General features: G+C 49.6%; 1 protein-coding gene across 4 annotated transcripts in view; it reads right to left on the bottom strand.

Annotated features, from left to right (window-relative positions):
• EXOC6B (exocyst complex component 6B) overlaps positions 1-21,516 on the bottom strand; it is a 274,450-nt gene that overhangs the window by 142,099 nt on the left and 110,835 nt on the right. For all 4 annotated transcript variants that reach the window (XM_086747734.1, XM_086747730.1, XM_086747733.1 and 1 more), the window contains 2 exons: positions 9,506-9,682; positions 561-629 (listed from right to left, as the gene is read on the bottom strand). In XM_086747734.1, coding sequence (XP_086603860.1) covers positions 561-629; positions 9,506-9,682 — 246 coding nt within the window. The remainder of the gene's footprint in view (positions 1-560; positions 630-9,505; positions 9,683-21,516) is intronic.

The following is a 21,516-nucleotide window of genomic DNA, read 5'->3' as shown; positions in this document are numbered from 1 at the left end:
ATAACCAAACACCACCGCAGGACAGGTCCAGCCTGGCCGAACCTTTCGGTGCACGCCAAAGCCTAACCAACAGGAAATCGGGAGCGAAAGAGGCAAACGGTGGATTGGGTGGGATGGCAGCAAATCTGCTCCCATCAAACGACGTCTGCAGAGCAGCAAAGCTCTCCCAAGCACAGCAAACACATTGCAAACCAATTTCCCCCTGCAACTCCTCCGTTCGCACTGAATAATGAAGCTGCTGTGGTCAAAGAAGAATTTTTGGAGGAAAACTGCACAACCAAGAAATATGTATGTTAAAAACCCGGGGTCTGCAGTAGCTGGAGAGAACATCCCTTTCTCCTCCTGTGGCCTGCGTGAGGTAGCCGTGTGGTTTTCACCCAGATCCATCCAACATCGGCCTACTTTCTACTTCAGGTAACACGCTTCCTACCAAGGTGAACATGAATAAATGTTCTGCAACTGCCTCGTTCCAGCAGCATCGATGGAAGGAGCAGCACCCCATTGTCATCTCCAACTGCCCAGTGTCAGCACCGGCCCCGCGGGCGGCCCAGCTTACTCACCAGGACGGAGTATATGTGCAGGCATCGGTACACCGGCGAGAAGTCCACCAGGTCCTGGGCCCCAGGCACCTAAAAGCAGGAGATCAGTGTGAAACACGCAGAACACAGAGAGGTAAACACAATTCCAACACACCACCGATGGGCAAGCGCAACTCCAGTGCCTGAAGGTTCAACAGAGCAACACCAGGATTTCAGGTGCCTGACATAGAATCACGGAATGGTTTGGGTTGGAAGGGACCTTCAAAGCCCACCCAGTCCAACCCCCTGCCAGGAGCAGGGACATCTCCAACCGGATCAGGTTGCTCAGAGCCCCGGCCAACCTGGCCTGGAATGTTTCCAGGGATGGGGCACCCACCGCCTCGCTGGGCAACCTGGGCCAGTGTCCCACCACCCTCAGCGTAAAAAATTTGTTCCTACAACTACCTTGATTATCGGCATCTGCCTATATCTGACCATATTTCAATTTTTTTAATATTCTTGAAGTAGGAAAACTTCGTTTAACCTGGTTCTCACCCCATTGACCCTCCCCTAGGAAATGTCAGGGCAGCGTTTGTCCCTCTGGCAGCCAGCTCAGCAGAGATTTAATTTTGACCATAGGCTTAAACACAAATTCAATCATCCCAGCACAAGCTGTTCTGATACTTATGCAACGGGGGGAAATAATAATAAGAAAAAAAATCTTATTCTGTAGATTTCTAGTTAGCTTTCTTCAAAAGCACAATTTTTTTTTTTTCCTTCAAAACCCCACGCCACACAGACTCCAGCACCTTTCAACAACACAGCGAGTCTTGCACCGGGACAAGGAAATGCGTTTTGGAAGGGTGGGACGGAGGGAGGGAGGAAAGATCAGAGAAGAAATTTGCATACAAGAAGCTTGTGTCCTTTGGATATGTTCAAGCCAACAAAATATTAAGCTTGTTGGCCAAGGCATAAAGCGAAGGCAACCCTCCTTCTCCCCCAAAATCCAGAGAGGAGGGGAGTGTTCTGTTGACATGTGGTGGAAGAAAGGGGAGAAAGATGAAAGGGGCCGATGGACAGGCCTGGGAAACATGTTTATTTTATATATTTTTAATTACGCTTAAGAGGCATTCGTGCTAAAAAGGAGGTAGGATGAAGAGGAGAGAAGTCTCTAGCTGGATGAGGGTACGCAAGCCTCAACCAACACTGCCCAAAGCGCCCGGGGCGAGCGGTCCTCATCTAAAGCAACAGCTTCGAGCAGGGGAGTGCAGAACTTATGGGCTGGAAAGGGAAAACAGGAGATTTTGTTAAATCCAAAAAAAAAAAGTGGAACCGGACCTGTTAAAGAATCCCCTCCACGCAAAGAAACCAGGTCTGTGGCACTACAGAGGTTCTTGGTTAGAGCTGAAAGAGTGAAAGAAGCTACGGAGACAGACAGAGCAGCAAAACATGGTGCGGGAGCATCCCATCCCACATAGAATCATGGAATGGTTTGGGTGGGAAGGGACCCTCAAAGCCCACCCAGTCCAACCCCCTGCAAGGAGCAGGGACATCTCCAACCAGATCAGGTTGCTCAGAGCCCCGGCCAACCCGGCCTGGAACGTTTCCAGGGATGGGGCATCCACCGCCTCTCTGGGCAGCCTGGGCCAGCGTTCCACTATCCTCAACGTAAAAAAATTTTTCCTTAAATCCAGTCTGAATCTGCCTCCCTCTAGTGTGAAACCATCACCCCTCGTCCTGTCACACCAGGCCCTGCTGAAGAGTCTCTCCCCACCTTTCCTGCAGCCCCCTTTGGGCACTGGGAGCCGCTCTCAGCTCTCCCCAGAGCCTCCTCTTCTCCAGGCTGAGCAGCCCCAACATCACCAGCATCGCTCCAAGGCCCCCAAAAACCTGACAGTCCCAACCTGGCAGCGCAGGGACAGGAAGCAGCGAGGAGTTTTGCTGAGGTACGGCATCAGCCAGCTCACCCACCCCGCCGGGCCTTCCCTCGCGGCAAGCACCCCGCTTGAGCGGCTCTGACCGACGGGCGAGGCTGGCTCAGCTGGAAGGAGGAAGGATTCGGAGCGAGGGACAGGGCTGGCATCGCCCGCGCGCCCCTTTCCACCCTGAACTGGGCTGTTCAACGCCCCAGCAGCGGGGTTACGGCCCAGCCGAGGGCGAGCAGCTGCGAAACGCGGCTCACCGGTCTTGCTAACACCTCTCACCTTTTCCAAGACTATATTTGACAACTCAAACACTAGGCAGCAGCTTTATTGTGCTATTATCAATTTTATCACGTCTCCCCGGCCGTTTATTTTCCATCTGCAGTCTCCTGGGTGTCCTAACGCTCCCTAAACAGCTCCCACATCCAGATTCAGCTGCTTTGGGCCTACAGATCTCGCCTCGCTGTATTCCCCCAGCGTTACGCGTAACTGGTCTCCAGTTGGTAAAACACTAGAACGCTTCTGGCTCAAAAATCTCCGATTTCAGCAAAAGTGTTGATCAGTGAGGCAGATTGGGAAGTATCGGTCCTCGCTCGACCCAGCCGTCCTCCGGCGACCACCGCCAGCGCGGGGAGAACTGGACGGACCCACGTCCGCCCCGTGTTTTTCTAAGGGAGGAGAAATCTGTCATCCCGCCACATCAGCATCAAAGCCGGCGATCTTTTCCTAGGAATGTGAATTCTGGATCAAACAGTTTCGCTCCTCTTGGATTTGGGGCGCTAGTTGAACACGGCCCACGGAGAAATATTTCTGATAAAGATTTGTGAAATCAGGATATTGCCAAAACCGGAGTTTACTCCCCCAGAGAAATTCTTTCAAAGCAGACTGCAACATTTTCACAGGCTCTGATCTTCTGTAAGAAACTTTTAAGGCCACACACACACACACAAAAATACGCTGGCCCGTTCTGCAGAGTTAACACCTCCGCGCCGTTAACAGCGTTTAAACTGCTAATCCGGGTAGGACGCTATCAGACACAGACACGCAAGTCCTGGACCACAAGAAAGCTTTTTTTTTTTTTTTTTTTGCAAACAGAGAGACAACGCACCCAAAATCTGCGCTAGGATTTTAGGCAGGGCCTAAAGCTCCGACGTATTTTAAGGAAAAGCACAGAGCACCTCTTCCCCACGCAGCCACAGCCCCACAGCAGAAGAAATAATCATGCCATGGTCTGGAATCTTTCCAGGCTAACCAAGATAAGCCTCGGAACGCACAGAATATATGAAATTATCGCTGTGGCTAGTTTAACACACTGTACAATTTAAACACATCTAATATTTACATATTTAGATATTTATCTACTGTTTAGGCATATCTCAAAACTCAGGCCTAGCACATCCCCTTCAGCAGCGAGCTGATTTTCTTAGCCAAAGCTGCACTCCCAGTGCTCAAAAAAAACCAAATAAATCCCGATTTTTGAAGCTTGACGATGAAATGAGAACGAGAGTCGCCTCAACGACAGGACTCATTACTCCCCTGACATCCCCCTTCAGACAGATCTTTTTTTTTTTTTTTTTGCTTTTGATTCGCAGAACAAAGAATTTATTCATCTTGTCCAAAATTTTCCCAATCTACAAAACGTCATCTTCACCAATCTCATTCCCGAATCCCGCATCTGGCACGTTCCTGGTGCTGGAAGCAGAGGCAGACCTGTCAGTCTCTGTAAACAGCCAAACCCTCTCTTCTCGCAGGAACGTTTTTCAGTCGGGTTAAACGCGGCCTGCAGCAAATTTAACCCATGGAAGGCAAGTTCTCAGTGAAAACACTCAACTGTAGCTGCCACCAACACCAGGCTGGCCCGGAGTTCAGGGATGCTCCGACCTGACTCCAGACAAGTTTGTGATACAATGGCTCCAGTCTCTGATCCTGGTTGGTTTTTGACGCAAAGATGTGACACAAGCCCCTCTTTCAGTGAGGGAAAACCTCCAGACAAACACTCGAGAACTCAAGAAAGGTGTTTTTTGACCCAACTCACGGGCCCACTGAATGACGAACGTGGATGAGCTGGTGCAGAGGAACACGAGCACACACGATGCTGCATTCACAGAGGCTCAAGGGCAGTGGAGGATGTGGAGCAGGTTGGGTCTCTTCACGTGATGCCCACATTGCAGAAGACATCCATTCGCCTTACGAAGTAAAACTCTACGGGTGAAAGTGCTGTTCATTCTGCACTGCGTCCAGCTCTGGAGACCTCAGCAAAGGAAAGATCTGGACCTGCTGGAGAGGGTCCAGAGGAGGCCACGCAGATGCTGAGAGGGCTGGAGCAGCTCTGCTGTGAGGCCAGGCTGAGAGAGCTGGGGCTGTTCAGCCTGGAGAAGAGGAGGCTCCGGGGAGACCTGAGAGCGGCTCCCAGTGCCCAAAGGGGGCTGCAGGAAAGGTGGGGAGAGACTCTTCAGCAGGGCCTGGTGTGATGGGACAAAGAGCAATGGTTTTAAATTGAAAGAGGGTAGGTTTAAGTTGGATGTAAGGAAGAAATTTTTTTGCTATGAGGGTGGTGAGACACTGAACAAGTTGCCCAGAGAGGCGGTGGATGCCCCATCCCTGGAAACATTCCAGGCCAGGTTGGCCGGGGCTGTGAGCAACCTGATGTGGTTGGAGATGTCCCTGCCCCTTGCGGGGGGGTTGGACTGGGTGGCCTTTGAGGGTCCCTTCCCACCCAAACCAGTCTGGGATTCAAGAAATCTCTTTGGGCACCAGCAGCCGGGAAGCACTTAACCCCGTCCTGAATGGAGCCACAGAACAACCCGTGTTGTAGATTTGCTACATCTTGTGAGGTCTTGGTGTCCTTTGACTGTCCCAGCGTGTCCATGGTTTAATCTTAGGGGAAAGAGTTGGAACGCACTGGCACGGTCAAGAGGATGCTCAGGATTCGGTGATATTGGAAGTGGCCAGACGGTCCAGCAGACTGACTGATCTCACTCTGGCTCACGTTACAGACAACAGGCAGACAGCTTTGTCTGGAAACACAGAGGTTTCTCAGTGTCCAAGATGGTTTTTGCATAATTACTCATGGAAGAAAACAAAAAGGTGGAGGCTGATGGCACTTAACAAAGCCATTTATCATAGAAAGTCAAGAGACCTCTCTGGGGTCCCTGCTCTAGCTCCCAAAATTTTGTAAGAAATCCATTACACTCACTTAGAGAATCACAACTCATTCCTCCAGCCAGGTCAACCTGAGGGAACGCCAGAAGCACGATGAATTTTGGCTACACCTCACACCTGCTGATGGCCCGAGTGCCAAACTCCTTCTCCAAATAGAGAACTGTCTGGAATCTGTTGACGTGTTCTTCAAGGACAGTCGAGCGGCCACGATTCTGAAGTGTGGTGGCCTTCCTTAAAACTTCCCCTCTCCCACAAAGGAACACCAGGGAGCCCAGTTTGACCCAACCACTTCACAGACACCTGACCGATCTTTTCCGAGGACAAGAAGAAACGAGGCACAGCGCAGGCGGGTTTGTCCCGCTGCATTCAGCGAGATCGTAAAACGAAAAGTCACTGCAAATGAGAAGAATCTGGACGAGCTTTGTAGTTTGCCGGATGCTTTTTACTACAAAGGGAGCAGCTGGCACACGCTGAAGAAACTGTGGAGCTACTCACTGCGAGATGCAAACCCTCCTTCTGCAGCTTGACATTCAGAAAAACCGGATTTGAGCCTTCTCCCAGTTGGGTCTACAGCTGGGCCCATTCCCTCACTCTGATTGCAGCGGGAGCTTCCACCTCAGTGAGGAATCTGTACTTCAGTGGGACAGGTCTGGGCCGTAATGTCTCCAAACTGGAGAACACCAATGTAGTGGAGAACCACATCTCATACTCATCTCCTTGAACGCAGCTGGTGGAGCTCTCTTATGCTACTTCATGGGAGAGGATGATCTACGTCGGAAAATCTGTAACAGTATAAGCAAAACTCGCGCGCTTTTTCTTCCCTTTCAAAGCTTTGTCCCGTAAATTTTGCTGCAAGGACAAAGAGGACAAAAAAAAAAAAAAAACACCCAACTTCTTCCAGCCTGTGCACCAGGATCCAGTGCTCTCCTGCCTAAACTTCATCAGAAACACCCAGGATCACCCTGGTTTCAACTCTGAGCAGGAGTGGGTGCCAGCTGCCCTTCATTCTTCCCTTTTCACATTCAAACAGCCTTCACCGGTAGTCTTCCAAAGAGAAACCTGTGGTCACTGGTTGGTTTTATTGCCTACGACAAGACAAGAGCAAGAGCTACCCAGCGCAGTCTTTGAATGCTTCGGGATCGTTTCTTCACTTGTCTACTGACTTCATTCCAATTATTTGGCTGGGATGGAGTTAATTTTCTTCGCTGCAGCCCGTACAGTGCTGTGATTTAGAAGTGTGACCAAAACAGCGCTGACAACACACCTGTGTGTTACCTGTTGCTAACCAGTGCTCCCGCAGCACCAAGGCCTTTCTCACTTCAGCCCGCCCCAGTAAGTAGGCGAGGGGCGAGCAAGAGGCCGGGAGGGGACACCGCTGGGACAACCGACCCAAACTGACCACAGAGATATTCCACACCATGCAACGCCTTGCCCAGCAATGAAGCTGGGGGAGTAGTTTTTTCAAAATTAACCATTGTGCGGACACTGGCAGGCATCGTTCTACTGGAGGGAGGTGAGTGATGGCCTTTGCACCACTCGGCGGGCTTTTTTTCCCCTACTAAACTGCCTTTACCTCAACCAGGAGTTTTCTCACCTTTGCCTTTCAGATTGTCTCCCCAGCTCTGCTAAGGGTTGGGGGCTGAGCAAGCAACCGGCTGAGGGCTTCGCCGCTGGCCAGGGTCAACCCACTACACACACACAGCACTCCTTTAGAACAGCAGAATCACTTAGGTTGGAAAAGACCTTTAAGATCATCAGGTCCAACTGTTAACCCAACACTGCCAAGCCCACCACTAAGCCATGTCCCTAAGCACCACGTCGACGCCTCTTTTAAATCCCTCCAGGGACGGTGACTCCACCGCTGCCTTGGGCAGCCTGTTCCAGTGCTCGATAATACTTTTGGTGGAGAAATTTTTCCTGATATCCAATCTAAACCTCTCCTGATGCAACTTGAGGCCGTTTCCTCTCATCCTATCACTTGTTACTCAGGAGAAGAGACCAACACTCACCTCCCTTACACCCTCCTCTCAGGCAGTTGTAGAGAGCAATGAGGTCTCCCCTCAGCCTCCTCTTCTCCAGACTGAACAACCCCAGTTCCCTCAGCCGCTCCTCATCACACTGGTGCTCCAGACCCCTCACCAGCTTCGTTGCCCTTCTCTGGACGCGCTCCAGCACCTCAATGTCTTGGTTGTAGTGAGGGGCACAAAAATGCAATGGCTCTATTTCCAGATAACAGACCAATTTGTACTAATAAATTAAACCTTTGCTTTCCAAAAAGGAGAAGACCTCCCAGAGGCAGGAGCACGGGGAAGAACAAAGCCACCCAAGAACCAAACCCCTCTCCATCCCCTTCCCCCACAAGCCAGTCCTGGGAAAAGGAGGGCGAGAGGTCTGCGCTGCGGGGCTGCCGAGCGCCAGGCCGGGCGGACGGGGGGGTCCCGCGGGTTCATCACCACGGACAGCGCCCGCCCTGCCCGCCCCCCGCCGCCCGCGCCTCCGGCCACGCCAGGGACCTCTCCCAACCGCGCCACACCAAGCGTCGTCTTCAGATTCCTCCCTCCTTCATGTTTTCCTCAGACCTTTCATTCTAATGGAATTCAATTCTAACTTCTAATTCCCATTGCCTCAAGTTTTGCGGACCCCCCCGAGCACCGCCACGCTTCACGCTGCCTCCTGGTCTCCACGGAAGCGAGAGATCTTGAGAGCGAACTGGAACAAGAACTGCTAAAGGACCAGATTTTTACTTTTTTAACGGGGAAATATCAAAATAGATCTACACAAATCACTGTTTGTTTTCAGAAAATGTGCCCTTCCCACTCCTTTTGCTTTTGTTTAACTTCTGCTCCATTTCCATTTTGATGTAGGAGTAAATATCCCACCCAGGTGGTTTCAGTGCAGCGTGAGGGCTCTCTGGGTTGTACCCCGGTTTGGTCCCTGCGAGGTAAGCGGTGATCTCCTCAGTCTGCTTTGGAAGCGCAGCAAAGACGAAGAGGAGAGAATTGAACTGTGGGGGAAAAGGCAGAACATGAGCAGAGAACCACTCGAGCAACCCACAGTATTTTAAACTTCAGAGACTTGTTCTTCATCCTCTGGCTGCTCATGGACTGTCTTCAGTTAGAGGTTGTAGCCGAAAATATCATTCTCTTGACACGAGAGAAGCTTCAGCAATAAGAGAAGCAGCATCCAGTGTGGCAGACAGAACTTGCCGAAAGGCCCAACACAAGACTGCATCGCAAGAAACGAAGAACGTATCAAAAAGCTCAACATCTCATGACCTACGCTCCAAGCTGGTATCTCCAAGTTGCCTCTCCTGAAAAGGAGAGGGACAGGACTTGTCCCTCAAGATGTCCCAGTGCAGGGAGGAAAGAAGAACCAACACTACCAGTAAGGTTATGCTTTCTAACTAATGAAAACAACAGACAGCCTGAGGAAGCAGCAGCAGAAAGGGAGAGAAAAAGAAAGGAGGACGTCAAGGAACCAAGCTCAGATTTTAAAAATTCTGTCCCGGTGCAATCCTCCTCAACGCAGCCTACGTCTCTGCCACCCAGACACACGTCCCACGGAAAAGGCCACGGACCTCACACTACGCAGCAATTTGTATTTTTTTTTAACGAAGGACAGATACCAAACTGCCCGCCCAAGAAAGCACGGAAGCGCAGCCCTCGAGCTGGGGGACAGAAGACACGAGCTGTTTGGTTCCCATACAACGCTCGGCCTCTCTGCTGAGCCTGCTAAGGAGAACAGGGACAATAACGCAGAATAACTGGCTCTACAGCCTATTCGGCATCTTTACGGCACGCTGCGTGGCGACGTGAAAGACCGAGCGAGGTGCAAGCGCCAACTGAGACACTACTGATCACCCCCAAACTGCCCAGCCTCCTGGGTTTGAGATTATACAGTTACCTCTTCATCCTCATCCTCATCTTCAACATCCAGGATACCCGAATCTTGCTCGGACATGGGGCTAGTGGTTTTTACCTCCAGATCTGAGCTTGCGCAGACGTCTTTCTTGGACTTCTTCCCCCCGCTTATCCTGGGATGCTGTGATACAATATTGTCCAGGTTTCTTTGCTGCTGTGCCTAGGAAAAAGAAAAAAAAAAAAAAAACCTCAGGTTTCACATTTTACGATAGCATCCTCAGATTTTTTAATTTTTTTTTTTCAACCAAAAGATGCAATCAGTCATGAAATACAAAAAAATGAGACAAAATAAAACACGCACTTAATGGAACTTAGAAACGTTATGTTTTTCCTAACCCAGCCATTCCAAAGAACCAGAAGATTAATTTCAAAACCATTCCAGGGATTACGCAACAATACAAACAATACTCTGACTCTTCACAAATCAAAACGCCAAACCCATCCTATTGCCATATTGATCTATTTACAGCCCAGATGCAGAAATATTAGCCCATAGGCCATGTGGTGACTGTCACAGGCTAAATTAAAGGACGTACTTAACCGTCGGATTTGTTCCTCTTTTCAAGCCGTGTCAGCACAAAGCATTCCACATCTGGACCCCAGAGGTTCCTGAAAGCATTCTTGTGGTACCCCAGGAGAGCTTAATTGTACGCTGCTGATGTACAGAATGAGCTGTAAAAGGTATCGAATAAAAAAAATTCGCTCGCTGGGAGAAGCACTGCGACCCAGGGAGCAGAACACACGGACTCGGTGGAGCTCCCTCGACCCGCTGGAGATTCCCGCTGCAGGGTTTGTTTGCTGCGGAGGTCAACGTGTGTCCTCTGCTCCAAAAACTCACTCCGTTTCCTCCTTGTTCCCAAGCCAAATATTTGACAGGAAAACTGGTTTAGCCCCAATCGTTTTAGAGAGTTGACCAAGAACTTCAAATTGAAGGGGACAGGCAAGGAGGAGGAACGGCACGGAGCCGCTGCTCTTGCCGCAAGCGCCAACTGATGGCCAACACGAGGGGGAAAGGCCAAGCCAAGGGAGGCAGCGGGTCTGCACACGTGGGCTTGTGCTCTGGTGTAACTGGAAACCGAACGCTCCGAAAACCCAAAATTTATATGGAGAGGCACACACAGGTTTACAGGACCCCTCCCACATTGGTCTATAAATATTTTCTGTTCAGGAAGAAAGTGTAGGGAAATTATCCAGATGTCCTTCTGAAGGTGTTATTCTAGATGGTGGGTTTCTTTGTAAAAAACAACGAGTTTTTATACATTTCAGTTATTAATACAAACTCTGTTTCTAACAATCACCTGCACAACCCGAATCAAACCTGCACCCGGGCTTTTTACTGCTCCCCTACAGCAGGAGATGAACGAGGTGGCGAAAGGGGACCATCCCCTGCCCCACACGAACACGACAGCCTGGCTTTTGAAGGAGAAGGAATGCTAGAAGTTGAACTGCAGATACCGTTGTCAAGTGAAATCAGCTGTGCTAGGAAAACAATGGAGAATTAAAACAAGTGGAACCTACTAAAAAAAAAAAAAAAAACCTTAAAAAAAACCCAAAAATCTAACTACTTCCACTACCTGAACTGCAGAAAGTAGAAAGCTCTATCTAGAGTGCAAGCCTTCAAAATTATTTCCTTTTAAACACAGAAAAGTATTAACATCACACAAAAATAATTTATGAGCGAGATTTATTTTGACAGCCCCTCTCAGCTCAGCTCCCTTTCGGATCCCTCCTTGGGAAGGAAGATCTCCCACCAGAGACCAACCACTTGTGCAGTTTCTAGATCTGAAGGACATCAAAACCCAAGCACGGCACAGATACCCCAACCCATCAGCTTCCTCCTGACGGTCAAGTAAGGCAGTTGATAATTAAATTAAATACACAGAGCCGACACCAGAGGTGGTTGCACCCGGAACTGGAGTTAAGCCTTACACGCTGAGCACTGTGCGATGCCATAGTACAATCTTGACCTCTAGTGGCTGGAAAGCAGCAGGACCCTCGATGTTTACTACAAGTGCTCCTACAAGAGAAGTAACTGCTGAGCAAGGGGACTACCAACCAAGCTTATTAAAGAGATCTCTTAAGGGATGAGTCTCAACAACAGGGGTTCTTCCAACAAAGCCAGAGGAAAAGGTCCGTGTGAACGCTGCTGAGGACAAATTCCGCTAGCGACGTCAATACTGGAAGCAACTGGGAGGAAAAAGCGGTGGTTTTTGCATTAGAAATCTCAAACTTCAGAGGCACAACTCTATAGAAAGGCATTGCAACATCGTATAAAGAGAATTAGAACTTCAAAAAGGGGAGGGAGCATTTGGTCCTTCTGAAGCCCACACAACAAAGAGATCCAAGGCGCGATTCCGCTCTCAGATACGCCCATTTATGACATAAGTTACTCAACTGAAGCGTAATGAAGTTATAACGCTGAATCCACTGTAAATTACACCAAAAGCCAGCCCAGTGTACTCATTAAAATCTCACAAATTTATGTAATCTGTTTTCTTCCAGAAAGGGAAGAAATCAAAGAATGGGAAAATGCAAAGTTCTGGATTTCACTGTGCTTGAAACGGATCATTAAACAGGGTGTAGCAAGATCACAGCAGCAAAGGCGGTCATGGGAGAGGAAAAATCTGGGCTAACCAGCCGAAGGAGGCCGCCGCCAGCTCTGAACTTCACTGCCGAAGCCCTAAGCATGCAACGTTCAGCATTTTAGGCTGGACACAGAATTAGCCTCAAGAGAGGGCCTTGTGGATACGTCCTCAGAAGAGACGTTATCTTGGTCGCCCATCTCTTTTCAAACAAGAGGTGTTAACGTCTTCCTTCAGCTCCGGCTGCGCTCACCGAAGGAGCACAGTAGTACACGACGTTTACTGACCAGATGTCAACATGGATAAGATCCAAATCAGTTGTCGATAACCCAAAGTCAAGAAAATCCGTCCCTCCAGAAAAAGCCATCGCTCTAGGCCAAGGAGCTCAACATCCCAATTCAAACACCACGTTTTGCATTTTCTGTACTTTTAATGCAAATAAACTAAAGTTTAGCAAGAGAATTTTGACCTGAATTAAAAGTCCAGGGACTTACTGGAAAAAAAAAAAAAAGACAAAAAGGAAAAAAAGAAATCACATCGTACCTCCCAGAGAGCCACAAAAAGCAGCCAGAGGGATGCTCCCAACGGCACAAAAGCTTTGCAGCCCCCCGAGAGCAGTTTTCCTTCAGGAATTTCAGACAGGGAGGAAGGGGGGAGTTCTACATGAGAAGATATTTTCCAAGGATTTCTACCTTAAAGACAGAAAAACGGCCCCAGAATAACCCCGTTGGCGTCTATCCCCTTCCAGCACACCGGTGCACACCACAGCACGCAACGCCCGCCTCGCCCAGCCGCCGCTCCGTCCTACGATGGGTGCGGCCCGTCACCGGCCGGCTGGGAACCCGAGGAGCCGGCGCGCCACGAGCCGAGCCCATAACCTAGGTGTTCCGCTGGAACGGCACCACGCGCGCGCCAGATGAAGTAGTAATTGCTTTTCCATTAACGGGAGGGCATTCCCCCCCTCCCCGCCCCCACTCCTGGCAGGAAACAATCTGGACTGAAGTGACCTATAAGTGAGAAATATCAAATTTTCTGTAGCTTCGGCAGGCTTGGGTGAAGTCACCGAGGTTTCAGTTTCACCTTGAGAGAAGGAAAGAGCTGTGGAGAGGCCCAGGGGAAGCAACCAAGGCGAAATTCGGGCTCAGCCGCCAAGGAACTTCCCACTCCGACCGCCATCTCGTTACCCGCACCTTCCCGGGCCGGGGCTGCAGCACAACGACTCCGCAATATATTTGATGTCGCGCGTAAAGGATGAAAAACGACCTGCAGAGCCGGCACGTTTGGATTTTAACGTTCTGTTCCGCATAAAGGCATCTGGAGGGAGCCCAGCGAAGAGGCACACTTTGGAAACCACATCAAAGCCCGGGCGACGCTCCCGCGTGCCCTCTGAAAACGGAAGGACCTGGGGCGACGGGGGAGGCGAAAAGCCCTCGAGGGCCAGAAGGCGAATAAAAACCCCCTTACCTTTTGGTGCGGTTTACATGAAAGTGAGTGCATTTCTGAATTATTCTGTTAAATCGCCTCTGTTCTACACGGCTATCAATCTCCCGACTCCCCGCTTGACATGACGATTGAAAAAAAAAGGTAAGAAACCAAATGTCTGTTGGTGGCTAACGTTACGTTTAGCAGTAACGCACAAAGCGTTCGGTTCACGTTGCCAAAATTCCCTCCAAGCCCAGCTACTTTCTTCGCCCACGCGATCGGCACAGCAGTCTGGCAGAAATCCCGGTCCCCCTGCCACCAACGCTGCTTCCAGGCTGGTTGATAGAAGAAGCAAAGGCAGCCTTCCACCTCCAGGTTCAGGTTTAGGTCAGTGACCTACGTTCGCTGTTGTAACCGGAGCAGGGTTGGCCACCGAGCAGTCTAGGAGGCCTTCACCTCAACAGCTGAGAAGTTGGGAGGTTGTGTTGGCTGAAGGCAACCAGAAGAATCAACCTCTTGTTGTTCTTCCTTGAGAAACAGAGAATCAAAGGAACAAGGGAAAAAAGTACTTCTGCCCTTATTTCATGTTTTCTGTCCCAAGCCATCTGCTTCTTTTACACTACCTGCACCTCACTCCGCCAGGCGCTCAACCTTGCAGGACGTGGCTTTGGGGAGTTTCCCTTCAAGCCTGTTGTACAAGAACCCAAAATCAAGTGCTCAATACTTTCCAGTCCATCCTGAAACCACTCCCGTAAGCTCTGGAGCAGCGACTCCTCCACCCATCGCAACTTGACCAAGCCAACCCAACTGACCAAGCACGTAGACCCAACGTTCTGCATGAAAATTGAATGGACTGCCTTCAGACACCAGTGACAAGCAGTTGATTTGTCGCAGGTGAATTATTCACAGTAACCTGACTGCTTGTAACCACGCGAGCACGGCCCCAGGCCTGCAACCCTATGGCGGGGAACGAGATGGTGGAGCTAAGCAGGTCACGGACTCCTCCAGGCTCTGGCTACAGAAGCCATATCCACCGTGAGGGAAAGCTGTTACAGCGTCTGTGCGGGGAACGGGCTCCTTTAAAACTCAAATAGCTTTTTATAGGGGTTTCAGAACTTCGTCTTGTTTTCCCGCATCGCTTCGCCAATGCTGACGGCGAGCGTGTCCTACCTCCCGTCACCCCCACCCAACGAACTGGCGATATTTACTTTTTAGAAGAATCTAATTAGCTCTTTCCTGATGAGATAGTGGATAAGGCACGGCAGGAAAAAAAAAAAAAAAAAAAAAAAAAAAGACATTTTATTATTTAAAAGGGCTTGAAGTACTGCTGCGGTTAGCTTCGGTGGTTTTGATTAGGCACCGCACATTCGCTGCTGTGATTGTTTTACGGACCCCTCTAATGGGCTGAGACACGGAACTTGAAAATACCATTTCCCAATATCCCGAGGAATGAGAGACATATTCCTTAAACGATATTACCCAAGAAAAAGTAGACTGGCTACAGGGGAAGAAAAAAAGAAAGCTAATAAAAAATGACAGTAGGGCTGGCTGCCCGCCAAAGGCCCATTCGAAAGTTATAAAATCCCCCTCCGATCAGATAAAAGCCGGGATTATTATTGCAAGGTGTAAACTCAACACGCTGACACAGCTTCTGCTTTGAGTTTTCACGAAAAGCCCGGCGCTTGTCAAGACGATAAGAGGTTTTGCCTATCTGCTTTCCCGGTGTTAACTGGTTATCAGGGAAAACAATTTGTCGGAGGTTTGTCTGACAAAGTTCACCAGCAGCACAGGAAACAAGGACCGAGAACGGGATTTTTTTTTTTTTTCCCTTCATGTTTGGTCATTAAAACAAAAAATAAATTTAGAAATGCAGCATTCAACAAGTTTGTTCTGCCCGACACCCTGCACAGACCTTCAAGCTCCCACTCCTCCTTCCCTAAAACCCCACCTCACAACACCGATATTCCCAAACACCAGCCACTTCTGCTCAAACACAGAACTTTGGAGCAGCGACTCCACCACCCATGGCAACTCAACTGAGCCCACCCAACCGACCGAGCGCGGAGACCCAACGAAAATCGAATGGATTGCCTCCAAACACCAGCGACAAGCAGCAGTTGGATTTCTGCTAGCGCAGTTATTCACAGCTACGTTACTGTAGAACAGACAGATAACTATCAAGCGTGCAACGGGGAACGCGCAATGGGGAACGCGCAATGGGGAACGCGCAGTTCTCCCTTCGTTTTCACTTCCACCCCGTGATCGATCCTCGTCCCCACGCTCCCACTCCTATTCCTTGGCCGCGGGACGAGGCCAGCATTAGTTACAGCCTCCGAGTTCATTGCACAGAGTGATCTGCAGCACCCTGGGCTGCACCCCCAGCAGCGTGGGCAGCAGGTCGACGGAGGGGATTCTGCCCCTCTGCTCCGCTCTGGTGAGACCCCACCTGCAGCGCTGCGTCCAGCTCTGGAGCCCCCAACAGCAGAAGGACGTGGAGCTGGTGGAGAGGGTCCAGAGGAGGCCACGCAGATGCTGAGAGGGCTGGAGCAGCTCTGCTGTGAGGCCAGGCTGAGAGAGCTGGGGCTGCTCAGCCTGGAGAAGAGGAGGCTCCGGGGAGACCTGAGAGTGGTCTATACAGAGAAACATTTCAGCAGGGCCTGCTGTGACAGGACGAGGAGTGATGGTTTCAAAATAGAGGGAGGTAGATTCAGACTAGATATCAGGAATAAATTTTTCACACTGAGGGTGGTGGAGCGCTGTCCCAGGTTGCCCAGAGAGGCGGTGGATGCCCCATCCCTGGAAACATTCCAGGCCAGGTTGGCCGGGGCTGTGAGCAACCTGATCTGGTTGGAGATGTCCCTGCTCCTGGCAGGGGCGTTGGGCTGGATGGGCTTTGAAGGTCCCTTCCAACCCAAACCCGTCTGTGATTCAGCATTTTATATAAAACCTATTCGACCTCAACTGGTTTTTGGGAAGCTCCTGCAGTACCGTACTTGGAGAAGGGAAGGACCAAGCCTCTCCTTTCCTAGGAGCTGTAAAAAGAAGTTTTATCACATTAGCATTGATAAAACGACTTAGGCAACCCAGTCCTCCAGGTCAGCTGTACAATAAAAGACTAAATGCTATTTTTTAAGAAGTCCTTGGTTGAGCAAAGTGTTGATTTACGCTTCGGCGTGATCCAGCCTCAAGAACAAGCTATCTGCAGGCGGCCATCAGAAGCAGCTCAGCTATGCGATTACAACGTTTATTTATCACATTTACACAGAGCGGAGAAGCCGAAAATGAGATAAGCGGACCCGAAGCAGGAGGAGGACGGCTGTCGTAGAAGGTATTTCAAACACATTAAAGGCCGCGGCCCTGACAACTCCGCAGCTCGGGCCTTTGTTTATTCACTCCCAAGCACGCTGCGAGCCGGGCCGAGATAAATAACTTACTGCTCGCTGTTAAGCAACTGGATGCATATTCTTTGATTAACTTTTACCAACAATTTAAAATTCCTTTTTGAACGCCGAGGCCTTCACACGAAACGCCCTGCTACACGCAACGCTACAAACCACGGTCTGATGTTGGGTTGGTTTTTTTTTAACGCTGCCTTTTCACACAGCATTGAAGAGGCATCTCTCCCCCGATGACTCAAAGCACCAGTGGAAACTCCCACACTTGGGTTTAACCTCTCGTTAGCTTAATTGCTACCCAACCAAACCCCACTGAGAACCGGTCACAGGCGAGAGGGTCCGACTCTCACCCTCCCCAGCCCAGAATGACTCAGGTGCACACAACCGTGCAGGACCAAGCCTCAGCTTGGAGTTCTCTCTCGGGCACCGGTAATTATTTTCTGAGCGAGGGTTTGTTTCAACACGCTCCCTGACAATCAGGGCATGACGGAGGTAGTAGGGTTTTTTTGCCGAAACTATTAAAAAAGAAAAATCCAGACAAAAGGCTTGCTTTCCCAGAGACTGGCATCAGAAAAGGGGATGCAGATGGAGATGGAGGGAAGAAGCGAAGGGATAATCTCGGGCTTTGGCTTAAGGACACACTATGCTCTACTCTTGCTCGGGCTTGATGCTTCCACTAAAGATAACCACAGCGAAGCGCTGGAGCTTGCAGCAAGAAGCCAACACAGCAGCCGAGGCAATGTCCTCCTCCATCTGAAAGCACTCAACCCAAAAGAGGCCTCCAGCCCCCAGTACCACCACCCCCAACACGGGACTATTCCCAGCTCCATAACCGAGGGTTGTAGGCAGCTCCAGCAGCAAGTGACGGCACGCCAACCCTCACTTCTCTTTACATCGACTTGGGCAGCTCTCCAGTTGTTGTCCTACACCTTCGACCTTGCCCAAGAAAGCTGCAGCTATCACACCTATGGCAATTAGGGTAAAAAGAAGTCACGGATTAGATCTCACAAAAGGTTGAAGGCGTGTTGGACTGTGAAGCTTTTCAGGGTTTGATCCATGGGTAATTCTGGAAAAACAATTAGAGAGTGCTTACGACTGCTGCTTTAGCTCGGAGGTGCCATGCCCGAGGTCTGACACGCTACAGGGCCCTCACGCGCTCTCAGAAACCACAAGAAGGTGAAGGAAAAGGTCTGGAAGCCATTTCCAACACTTCCCAATGGCTTTACTCTCATTTTTCCTTCCCGCTGTCTAGGGGGTACGGGCCAGGTAAAGCTACTGGCACGCCATGGACCACGCTGCCTAACGCTCCCCTTTCACACGGCAAGAGCCACAACAGAGGAAGGGCTGCTCACTCAGCCAGGACAGCAAACGAGGATTACAGCTCGTCAGTGCTTACGGCTCTGCTCCACGCTCACTCACCTTGGCCACACCGACCCTCAAAAAGTCACAGGGAGCGTCACCCCTCGTAGCCTGGCCTCAGATTAAACCCTTCCACTCCGTTCTCTGTGGGAGGTCCCCAGCTGCTGTTTCACACACCCTCTCTCTGGACCTTGTCAAGCATTTTGGAGATAAGTTTCCTTTCAAGATTCTGCTTTTGTTTCCATTTATCGGTCTGGTTTGGGTTTTTTAAAGACTCTGAGAAACCAGCAACGTTCAAAGCACCTATCTGAGATGGTCCCCGTTATCCTGGAGCACACAGAGACTCATCTGACCACAAGCACAGCACCCTGAGCGGTTAGTCCTGGACAAAACATTTTTCTGGCTTTTCCGCAGGGCAGCTTCTAAGCCTCTCAGATCGGATTTGGGAAGATCTGCAGAGCAGATACACTCAGGATCTAACTCACGCTCAGATACTATCTTCAATCATACTTGCAATAACCTGAGATACCAGGTTCCACAGCTGGTCCTCAACCGCACCAAAGCAGCGGGCAGCCTTCCACCAAATCAAGCAAGAGCATGGATCTTCTCTTCCAACCTTCTTCCATGAGACGGAACCTGTACTGATACGTACGGCAACGGCTCAAAGTAACGTCACCCAACGCATTGGCACTGATGACTCAACTGTTGAGATGCACCCAAAGACATAGAATCATAGAATTCATAGAATGGTTAGAGTTGGAAGGGACCTTCAACGGTCATCTAGTCCAACCCCCCTGCAAGGAGCAGGGACATCTCCAACCAGATCAGGTTGCTCAGAGCCTCATCCAGCCTGGCCTTGAACGTTTCCAGGGATGGGGCTTCCACCACCCTTCTGGGCAACCTGTTCCAGTGTTCTATAACGCGCATTGTAAAAAATTTTTTCCTAATTTCCAATCTAAATCTACCCCCCTCTATTTTAAAACCATTACCTCTCGTCCTATCGCAACAGGCCCTGCTAAACAGCCTTTCCCCATCTTTCTTGTAGGCCCCCTTGAGGTACTGGAAGACCGCTCTCAGGAAGCGGACTCTCATGAGCGCTGAACTCTGTGCCCTGACAATGCAGCGGATCACGCTGGGAGGAGATCTGGCTGAGACGGGGCAGGAGCACTAAGGACTGCAATGGACAGCCTGACAGGACACTCTCCACCACTGGACATTTAAGAACATGTTCGATGACTGCATGCTGGAGAGAGGCTCCACAACATCAACCATGTCTAGGAAGAACCTGCTGGACTAGAAGATGTCTTCAGAACCTTACCACGTCTTTTCTACGACAGAGAAATGTCTTTCCAGAGGTAGGCGAAAGGTGCTCACCCACACTGCTGTCCCCTTCAGAGCAGGCAGAGTTCTAAGGACAATTCTGGAGCTAGGTACCAACATACCAAAAAGTCAGGCAGCAAGTCAGGCCAGGGATTACAGCAGTTAAAGACTGAACCCAAAAATCTAAAGCAACTCCTACCACCTATTTCCTATCTCTTGGGGAACAGACAGCAGCAGAACCTCCACCTTCAGAAGATTTAAAGAAAAAAAAAAAAAGAAGAGAGAGAAAAATCCTTCTTGGCCCAAGGAACATTTCATTCTGTTTAGGAACAACCCATATGGTTTTTGATGAGAAACCCACAAAGCAGATGCCAAAAGGGCTGAGCCACACAGACTCGCTTTGCTTGTTAAGAACTAAATGGCTTTCTCGAGAATAATCCTCTTCTCCATGATCCATGAGCTTTAGGGTAGCAGCAGAAGAAAGCAGAGCATTATTTTGTTATTTCTGGTTTTAATTAATCAGAGAACTAAATCGCCCCTGCCTCTCCAGTCATGTTGCCTATAAGGGGTGTTTAATCCCCATATGAACAGTTTCGCTGAAAACGACTTTACAGAAGAGCTTAAATGTCACTTGGCTGCCTTAGTTTCACACAGCTTCCTCCAGCGCCGTGGAATATTCCGTTGATAAACAGGGTTTTTTTTTTCCAAGCAGTTGTTCACCAAGGATAAGGCTGCTGGGCACGAGGCTCGGGGACTTAGAGAAGAGCTTAGAGGAGAGAAGAACGGAATTACACGTTCATCACACAGCACTACTCTCTAAAACCCACTCCCCAAACACAAATTGCTTTTTGTGGTCTTTTTTAACATAAAAATGAATTCAGTCAACATATTACATAATGCTTCTGTACCACAGTATGTTCCCAAGATCTTTCTCCCTACGTCGTATAATTAATATTTTGCTTATACAACAATTTTTAGCATTGAAACCAGAAACTTGATCTCATCTTGCTTCTGTAAGTTGACACAACATTCAGCCTTTAAAGCACCAGAAGTTATTGCTGAATTAATTACAATTATGCAGTTAAAAAAATAATAATAATAATAAATCTACATTCAGGTTCTCCAAACTTTTAGAATTCACAACCAGAAAAATTAGGCAAGTCCCTAAATCTATTTACTGGACATGGTCTGCCCTCTAAAGGCTTGCGGGGAAACTGCAGAGAACTTCTCGGTCAGAAATAAAGACCTGAAAGCGTTATCCATTCTCCTCTTTCCCTTTTCTTTACCTCCCAGCCCTTTCCCCCACAACCTACCCACTGTTCAACCACTCAAGAGGATCCCAGGCTCATCTTGGCCAAGGCCTACTTGAGCTCAGCCCACACAGTGACGACCCTGGCCTCATTAAAGTCAACGAACACTCTACTGTTGCCCTCGCGGAGTCAGGATCTGACCCCTACGGGCAGAGTTTTCTTCAGAGCCGACAGAGATGAGTATCCGGCATAAATAAGATTCAAGCAAGCTGAACATCATCTGTTTCACAGTTTGATACAAATTTGCAAGTCACCGGTCACGATAACGGCATCGACGTTGCAGCATGACCCTACTAACAGTTTCCTAACGATACAAATAACGTTTGGCCTAACGATTCGAAAAATCCTGCAAAGGAGTCTTCGACCTCAACACCGTTGATGTTTCCATCCCAAACAAGAAGTCAGCCACAGCTGGAAGATGGGAGGCTCTCAGAGTTGGCTTTCTGCTCCTCATTTCATAAGAAACAACATAGGTAGCCATTCCAACGCCCGAGCCATCAGATCTTCCAGGCTGACGGACCTCAATAACATCCCTTGTGGCACAAGAGTTTTTTGGATATTTGGCGCCTGTTCCTCTCAACCAAAACGCGCTCATCCCCCACATCC

The sequence above is a fragment of the Chlamydotis macqueenii genome, chromosome 4 (genome assembly GCF_036417535.1).
Source record: "Chlamydotis macqueenii isolate bChlMac1 chromosome 4, bChlMac1.mat, whole genome shotgun sequence".
NCBI lineage: Eukaryota > Metazoa > Chordata > Aves > Otidiformes > Otididae > Chlamydotis > Chlamydotis macqueenii.
This window is presented reverse-complemented; position numbering and strand designations above follow the sequence as displayed.